Source organism: Manduca sexta, unplaced genomic scaffold, assembly GCF_014839805.1.
Source record: "Manduca sexta isolate Smith_Timp_Sample1 unplaced genomic scaffold, JHU_Msex_v1.0 HiC_scaffold_3125, whole genome shotgun sequence".
NCBI lineage: Eukaryota > Metazoa > Arthropoda > Insecta > Lepidoptera > Sphingidae > Manduca > Manduca sexta.
The window spans coordinates 1-9,065 of record NW_023594159.1 but is presented as its reverse complement, the minus strand read 5'-3'; the positions used below and the strand labels follow the sequence as shown (position 1 = coordinate 9,065).

Genomic DNA, 9,065 nt, shown 5'->3' with positions numbered 1-9,065 from the left:
GACAAGCGGCGGCGGTTGTGCCGTGCCGCGCTGCGCCTGCACCGCGCGGCACGACCAGCTGTCCACGATCGTTGACCTGTCAGCTGATATAGTATATTCGTGTTACATTACGACTTTTAAAAATATAAACATTTTTAATTATTTTATTTTAACTATTAATTTAAGTTATCCATCCGCACGTGATGCAGTACAGAAATTTAAGTAAAACCTAGTTAAGTCGTATTCATTCGATGGGCTTTTAGTGTCATTATGTCAGGAATCACAAGCACTATAACCAGTCTTCTTTTCGGTAACGCTACTCTTACACCACGTCATGGTGTAATGTATACATATACATTGTTGCACGTACGCTCCGAGTTTGTTTTTTTCGAGGCATAGTAAATATTTGCAACTCAATTAAAAAACAAATTATAAGCATTATACGATTTAACTAACGACTGCTTGAACAACGGACACTGATTTCTTCTTACTTATGTGCGTAGATATTAAACAAGTTACTAGGGTAGGTATAAAATTAGAATAGTGAAGTCAGCCCTTTGTTGAATCATACACTATTTGTGTGATAAGTAATTGAATTGCTGTAAATATTAAAAAAACCGTACCTGCAGGTAGACTTTTAAGTTTTAGATAATATGCGATTTTATAATTATATAGTTACTTACTATTACTACTATACAATTTTGAGACCCCCCTTCCTCCCCTATAGAAGACAGGCCGCTAGGCGGCACCGCGCAGGGACGGCTGCGGACGAAGTCTTAGACACTATACGTCAGAGGAGGCCTGCAACCGTCCCTAATGCGCCGAAGAGGGCCAACGCGGAGTTTTAGTTGGTGTGCCGTGCGTTGTATATAGGTTAGGGTCTCGGCCCAGCGGTCGCCTGAAGGTCGACATCAAATCCGGGCGGCGCAACGCCCAATCTTAAAGCACGGTGACCCCAACATAACCGCTCAGTCACCTCCCACAAAGGCTGGGCGGTAGTCATACTAGGCACTTTGTCCGCGACAACAAAAAGGAGTGCTTATTGCTTAACCTCTCAATATGTGCGTCACATAATTTTATTTTCCTACCATATCGTAATAATATGTACATATCTATACTATTATATAAAGCTGAAGAGTTTGTTTGTTTGTTTGTTTGTTTGTTTGAACGCGCTAATCTCAGGAACTACCAGTCCAAATTAAAAATTCTTTTTGCGTTGGATAGCCCTTTGTTCGTGGAGTGCTATAGGCTATATATCATCACGCTATACTCAATAGGAGCGGAGCAGTAATGGCTAATCTCAGGAACTACCGGTCCAATCTGAAAAATTCTTTTTGCGTTAGATAGCCCTTTGTTCGTGGATTGCTATATGCTATATATCATCACGCTATACCCAATAGGAGCGGAGCAGTAATGGCTGATCTCAGGAACTACCGGTCCAAACTGAAAAATTATTTTTGCGTTGGATAGCCCTTTGTTCGTGGAGTGCTATAGGCTGTATATCATCACGCTATGACCAATAGAAGCGGAGCAGTAATGAAACATGTTGCAAATACGGGGACAATTTATTAGTTTTGAGAGCTTCCGTTGCGTGCGCTGCGTAAACGGTTAAGGTTATGCAACAATGATGTATGACGGGATTGTTCCTCTTAAAGTTCTATAAAAACAAATTATGAAACAAAAGTCCCCGCTGCATCTGTCTGTCTGAACGTGTTAAACTCAAAACTACCCAACGTATTAAGATGAAATTTAGTGTGGAGACAGTTTCAGACACTGGGAAGAACATAGGCCCCGAGCAACTACTACATTTATAACGGAAAACTTTAGCCTGAAAAACTCTTTATAACGCAGGAGCCGCGGGCAAAAGCTAGTTTATAATATAACTGATGTGTCCATCTGTTATAAAAGACGCAATGAAAATGTTACCATAATAAATGTACTATAATATTTATGTTTATTTTTATTTGTTGATGGTCCTGAATAAATAAATTGAGAACTACTTCAATGAGCCATAAAACGTTATATTAATAGCTACTACCTAATAATTTAACAAATTTAGATACATTTAACTCACCGGTGTCACATGAGATCTGATATACTTAATAGAGGTTTTCATTTGTAATGCCCTGTGTTTTCGGTTAAATTTAAAAAGGAAAGTGTTCAATTTGAAACTCGTCATAGCTATTAGAACTATAATATTTATATTGAAAATCGTGTTATTTTAGTTGTATTATAGCTGCATGCCGGCATAGTGTATGTTTAACTTAACTACATAATCTTAGTTTTAGCTATAATGATATTCTATGAAAATCCAAATCGATGTTTTCAATTGCGAAATTCTAGTATCATTGATACTAAACGAGTTAAACGCGGGATTCGTGACCGCCCGCTCGGTGTGGAATGAAATCACAGTTTGGTGGGTATTTACAAGTTTATTACATTAGTTAACAGTAGCGGCTACTAACAGTGAACACATGTGGCCGCCCTTCGCGCCGGTCGCGCACTCAAACGCACGCGTCGAACACAAAAATAATATACATATGAGCGTGAGTGCGTGCGCTTGAGTACGCCGCCCCCTCTCCCTTCTCGTCCCCCTTGTTCGATCACCACGCATGCTTAGTATCCCGCGTCAGCGTCGTAGCTGCTCTTTTGGCTACTGTATTGATCTGCAATTTAAAATATTCAGTTTAATAGGTCACGCATTTGCATCTAGCGTAAATAGAGATTTAACCGCATAGTAACTATACTATGTACTTATATTGTATACTCACTATTAAATAGATAACAGAGTATATACTTATACTCTGTCCAGAGCTTACTACGTCATGTTACAACAAATAGTTCATGTTAGGTATTGTCGAGTAGATGTTATTATCGAGCCGAAGGGCGGCGACATTCGCAACTACTCGTGGGGATTCCACGAACTATTAGTGAGTTACTATTTTAAAAATTGACGACAATGCCTTTGATAATGGTAAAGTATGGTATTGAAAGTTGTGGATATACAAATACATATTCAGGTCGCTGCATCGATAATTCGGTATGTACGAGGATGAAATGACTACATGGTGTTAGTGAGGCCTAGGGTGTGTGAGTGGTATAGTGACCGTGTTTGGTGTCGGTGAGCTGCAGGCTCTTGAGGATCTCCTCGGGGATGGGCGGCGCGGTGGGGAGGTGCGCGCCGTCTGCGTGGAACCCGCCCTCATCGGCGGTGTAGGTGACGGAGTAGGTCTGCCCGTCTTGCCCCACGTAGGAGTACGACCCCGCCACCTTCAGCGAGCCCTCCTCGGGCTGCGCACCCGGGATCACTTGTCCTGCAATTAACCCATTCGTTATTTTACAACTAATATTAACAATAATAAATAAATTAAATAACGAATTCCAATATTGTGTAATGGTTGATCAATATTAGACACAGTGTGAGTACGCGGTATTAGTTAGATATTTTTTGTTCTGAGTGTGAATAAGTTGCACCAATAGGTTTGTTCACATCATTTTAATATTTAACACCTCGTCGTTTGTGTCATGGCGTCTGCTCGTTATCGGAGAATGTTACTAACCGCATAGTATTGTTTCAATTCCAAATAAGCATTAACACATGGTCTGCTTGTGTCAGAGAGTGTTATTAGCCTACCTAAGTTTTTTCCAAATTGTTTCACAAAATTCAAAATTTTATTTCACAAACAGTTACTGGGTAATAATTTAATTAATTAGTGTAACAATTAGGATGACGGAGGGGCGAGTTTCCGCTATTTGATTGGTAGCTCACCCGCCTTCAAGCCTATCTATATTTTTTTCAAATCATTCGCAAAAAGTAACATATTTTACTAAAATTGTTACATAACGCACACTTAATAAAATAATAACCCATTCCAAAATTGCCAATTTGTGGGAGTCGTCAAACAACCAATTCCTGCTAGCGACCTTTTAGATTTTTCCTTTTTTTCATGTTATAGGTTTCATTTTTACCTATCTTTAATAAGCTTAATTTTATAGCAACTTAAAAAAGGTAGTATACAAAAAATAGTTTTCCCGACTGCCACAAATTAACAATTTTGAAATAGGTCATTACTTTATTAAGAGTGCGATAACTAATATCGTGTAGTGTGTACTGACCGTTCTGTTCGGCCTTGGTGCCGTCACTAGTCTCGTACGCGTAGTGGTATCCCTGCTCGTTGATCTCGTTCTCGTATCTGAGTATCTGCACGGCGTCATGTTGCGCGGCGTGTGGCGCGGCGTGTGGCGCCTGCAGGCCGACCGAGCCGCCCGCGGAGTGCGCGCCGGGCGGTAGGTAAATGTCTTGGTCGAGCCGCGCGCCCGCCGCCAGCGACGCTACTGCGAGGACTATCAGCTGCACACACACAACGACCCTAATGTAACACACCACTGAAACTAAACAACCTGCATGGATCGATTCTGAATTCATGTATAAATAAAGTAATTAATATAAACAACAATAAAATTCCTTCAGCTAACGAACAGAATACATAACGAAATGACTATTTTAAAATGTAGCGTCATTGTGAGTTTATGGATAAACAAATTTAGCATAAAATGCTAATTATAATAATATTAATAATGATTATAATCAGCGAGGGAGCAAGTTTGTCTGCGCGCGGTTCTGAAAACATTTCCTGCGTCTAGAGAGGGTTTAAATGTTATATTTTTGCATAAGTTTGTGCAGAAGCGTTTGTTTTGTTTCGCTGCTAATTCCGCGTGTTATATTTGGCACATTGTTGCGGCGGCGCGGCGGTTGGTGCAGCACCTCGACCATTAACACTCGCGGTGATCGCCTTATAGTATAGCTGCTGGTAACAGTTGCTAATTCAATTTATGTGTACTGTTTCAAGCGATAGCATCGCGACATGCACGCAAATACCAAGTTATATTGTTGATGTCGCCTTCATGCGTCACGTGGGTAGCTTCACCCCTCGCCCAATAGCTGCTGAATCACTGAGCAGTTATCAGCAAGCCATTATGAAAAGACAATAATTTACATGAGTAGTTTACTAGAACAGAATTCCGCACATTATTGTATAAAGTTTGTGACGAAAAGTATATTTTGTAGTGTAAGCCGCAAAACATTTTGCGCACATTCCTATAATGCAAATGGAATAATTATATTAAATGAACGGCAAAAACGTTAATAAGTGTCTTTAGTTACGCGTTTAATCGTGTTGACCTTTCGGATGAGATCGGCGACGTTACGCGATGACTCGGTGCTTGGGGTTTACAATCGGTTCCGGTTGGAAATGGTTTTATTTGGGTGTTCCTCCTCGTGTGAGTTCGGAAGTGGTCGGATGCGCTCGAAGCAAGGATCCAAAGGACACGAGAGGCGCGTCTGAATTAATTCCAGTTATGCAAGCGCCGATAAAAGGTCCGCCGCACCTTTGGTACACGCCGCGTCCCATCGCAAATGAAGGGCTCCTTGAGAATTCAAACGTTGTAGTTATCGAAACCAATTTATATCAATTATTTTAAAATTAATGCGTATTCGTAGCTCGCATAATATTGACACGCATATAATTCTGCAATAATAACAAAAAAAAAATCACTGAGAACAGCGAATAGAAGATTGTATTTATTTTAATGCGTTGTTAAAGACTAATTAAAGTCTTGTTTTTTAATAGTAAACCGCGTAATCACGAACACGAATACTAAAACCTAAATATACCGAGCAGTAACGGGAAATACGGAATGCAATGACAACAAACGGAAAATTTTTTTTTTTAGTTCTACGTTAGAATGCTTTTTCTGAAGGCGCGGAGGTTAATACTTCAACCACTGCGCTAAGATATAAACGCAATTATCACACCACAATTTTTGTTTTGAAATACATTTTTGAATTGGTGTTAAAAAAATTCTCTCTTCAAAGTGAGCGGTACATGGGTAATATCTTCGTGCAAGCGACCTGCTTGTAGCCGACTCTGTGCAAGCCTATTGCACAGAGTCGGCATAACATTACGAACGCGATCCTAATTTGCCTTGTTCACTGGTACCGATCCGAGGATCCCACACTGCAATGGAATAGATGCCGCCAGGATGTTATTTCCAAATTATATTCTTTTATCGCGACGCTTCTTAATCTGTGGACAGATAAGCTTTTGGTATGAGATTATGTGAAGGGCTTCGAGCCGGCGGCGTGGATTCCATCGCAGCGACGGTCGCGGTGACAACGCGGGCGCGGTTTGAGGTGTCCGGGTCATGTTGTCAAATACTATTACTGAAAACGCAACACTGAATGCACTCGCAGCGGCGGTCACTGCGCACGGCGCTGACTGATAACTGATATTGGTATAATATATTGATAACACTACTAACGTATCTCATGGTTGGTTGTCTGCGCGGTTGTGCTGGGTCTGCTCGTCCGCGCGGTTATATACCGGCGCGGCTCGGCGCACGCCGCGAGGGTGCTCTCCACCGACATCTAAAGCGCTGCTTTTATTTGTCTATTGCGTCGCTACAACGCATTCGAACGTAGTTGAACAATCATGTGCACATTGCACGTGTTGATTTATATTTTGTAGCATTGTGCTGGTAAACGTACCCGTTTCATCATTTCAAATTCAAATGGGTCATCATTTTTTTTATAATTTCCACGTCCCCTACAAACATCCATAATATTCCCGAGGTATTCTCGGGTGTGCCGCCCAGCTTTGTAGAAAAAAAGTGAAGTTGAAAGGAGAGGAAAAAGAACCTTACATTATAAAATATAATTATTATAAATGAGTCAATTTAAAAATGTATAATTCACTATAATAATAATATGTGCGTGCCTTTATGAATTATGGGTATTAATTCCTAAAAAGGTACTCTCATAATGATGAAATCTGCAGTATGAGATCATACGGCCATTGAGGCGAGTTTAAAGAAACTCAAATCTCTGCGTTTAGAAACTCGTCAGCGTTTGAGTGTCCAATAGATTAGCGGGTTTATCCAAATCGCGCATCGCAATGTAAATGTTGGGGAAGGAATTCAGAGTGCATATTCGAATGTTGTCTGAATTATTATATATTTAATTGTGGGTTTAATGTTTGGTATATTTTACACGCGACCTTGTGTGTTCGGCGGCAGCGGCGGTGGTGCGGCGGCGGTGCGGCGGCGCGGGTCGCTCGTCGGAGGATGGTACTGGTGAATTTTAATTTTAATTACGCGTTAGTTCGGACACCCGCGATTTATTGCGCTTGTAGTAATATGTGGTATTCAAGAGTTTTGTACAAGTCAATACTGTTAAGTTCCCTATTTGAAAAATTATTAAAGAAAAAGCGTTTAATTCACAAAGAATATGACTTGGTTTTGTGGACTACGTTGTCCTGTAAACAATAGCTACCTGTATCGTGTATACGGCTATCAGTGTACTCGTATATCTTCCCCGTACAGTTCTAAAGTTTTCGTAAGTTTCGTTCCAATGTTGCGTGTAGTCACTATAATTTAGTCTACCCCTTTTTGGTATGCGGTAGCCGTAGAGATATTGGGGTGGGAAGGTAATATAATATTTGTTGCTTAATTGCGGTGTGTAGTGTTTTGCGAATCGTTAGTACGCGTCAGGCGCAAGGAGGGGGGTGGCGCGGGCGGTGCGCGCCGCCCACCACGTTATCCTGTAATGAGAGATCATCCGTCGCAGCTCTGTACAGAGATAGCTTCGAGATGCTAATCTACATGTCAAGCCATAACGACGTCGTGTCTGAACCAGTTAGAGCATGTCGCAACCTTATCATTATTACTGCGGAGACATGAGGAACGCGAACGAGGATGTCTAAACTTCATACAAATTGTTAAGTAAATTATTGGGCAACAAACAAAAAACTAGTGAGTTATTGCAATCGATCCCAATTGAACCTGTTATGGTGTGATGGGATTTTATGTACATGGGGCGATAGACTGAGTGGTAACAATATTGTGTAGCACCAGCCTTAAGACCTGTGGCGCGCCAGTTTTTGTACTTACTCTTCGAGAATTATCAACGGAAGCTTGTATTGAAGTTTTATGTAGCTGTAGTAAAGAAGCCGTTTACTGTTTTTTAGACGGTCAAGGCAATCCTACAGTTTTCATTACTACATCATAGCCAGTTGTTGCGAATCGCTAGGTCGCGGGTCGTGTCGCAAAGGTTGCACGGAACTGTTCTGCGCAATAAAACTAATGCGATGCCGAGCACCGAGCTTTGCTAACTATATAGTTATTTATTATACACTAATTTGGAAGCGAGCGATTTGTTTGCAACAATGAAAAGACCGAAGGTACAAACCTCGAACCGGCACGGTAAATCTAAAACATTGGAGGAATTGTTGTTGCATCGCTAACTTATAATCGCTATCGCTAACTTAATGAAAGGAATGAGAATGCAAAGGTAGTAAGGAAATTATCGAGGCCTCACGAAAATTATTACATGTTTTGATCCGCCGATATTTTATTTATAAATTGATAAGGTATTGCAGATCGAAATGTGGCTTAATTCCCTGAGTTGATACCTACGATATATTTTAGCGCTGAGTCGAGACTGAGTAAACGTTGTATGTATTTCTGTAGTAGCGTAATGACCGCACAGCGGCGAGCACGCACGACATCTTCAGATCAATCTTGTGTTGCAACAGATATTTCCTTACACACCATTAAGTAATTGTCAGAAATTCATGGCAGTTACCACGTCAAGTGTATACAGAACGGGCCTTGACACTTCATAGTAGCTTTTAATGGGCAAGGTTTGCTATGGATTATGATTTATATCGCGATGACTGTGGCTGTACATAAAATTCAAAATCAATTTGAATCACTGGTTTCATTGATCACTACTTCAGTAGCAGTGAACTCAGACCTCTAATAGTAGTTTGGGATATATTTTGGACAAGATATAATTATGGGATTTTCAACTGATATACATTTTGCGGTATTTAGATAATAAAATGTGCCTGAAACAACTAATGTCTCTGCTTACTCGTCGAGGAACAAATGGGAAAACCATGTTGTTAACACAAAGCGTACCGCGCGTGACGTCACACTCGCGTTGCTTATGAAGGCAGTAATTGGCACAGCTCCACGTGCTTTTATTATGATTGTGCGCTGTTTACGCACAACGCGCGTTTACTAAA

General features: G+C 40.8%; 1 protein-coding gene across 1 annotated transcript; it reads right to left on the bottom strand.

Annotated features, from left to right (window-relative positions):
• Positions 1 to 2,391: 2,391 nt before the first annotated feature.
• Positions 2,392 to 6,345, bottom strand: LOC119192751 (flexible cuticle protein 12-like). The gene is made up of 4 exons (XM_037446518.1): positions 6,301 to 6,345; positions 4,096 to 4,330; positions 3,087 to 3,293; positions 2,392 to 2,645 (listed from the first exon to the last, which is right to left on the bottom strand). Exons 1-4 carry the CDS (start codon positions 6,307 to 6,309, stop codon positions 2,596 to 2,598), a joined length of 501 nt encoding a protein of 166 aa, XP_037302415.1. The 5' UTR covers positions 6,310 to 6,345; the 3' UTR covers positions 2,392 to 2,595.
• Positions 6,346 to 9,065: the final 2,720 nt, after the last annotated feature.

What these genes read in the sequence shown, in the direction of transcription:
- LOC119192751 (XM_037446518.1), bottom strand. An exon ending in CACCAAGGCCGAACAGAACG is followed by an intron (nt 3,294 to 4,095) that starts GTCAGTACACAC and finishes GGTTAATTGCAG; the next exon opens with GACAAGTGATCCCGGGTGCG. An exon ending in GCTCACCGACACCAAACACG is followed by an intron (nt 2,646 to 3,086) that starts GTCACTATACCA and finishes TTTAAATTGCAG; the next exon opens with ATCAATACAGTAGCCAAAAG.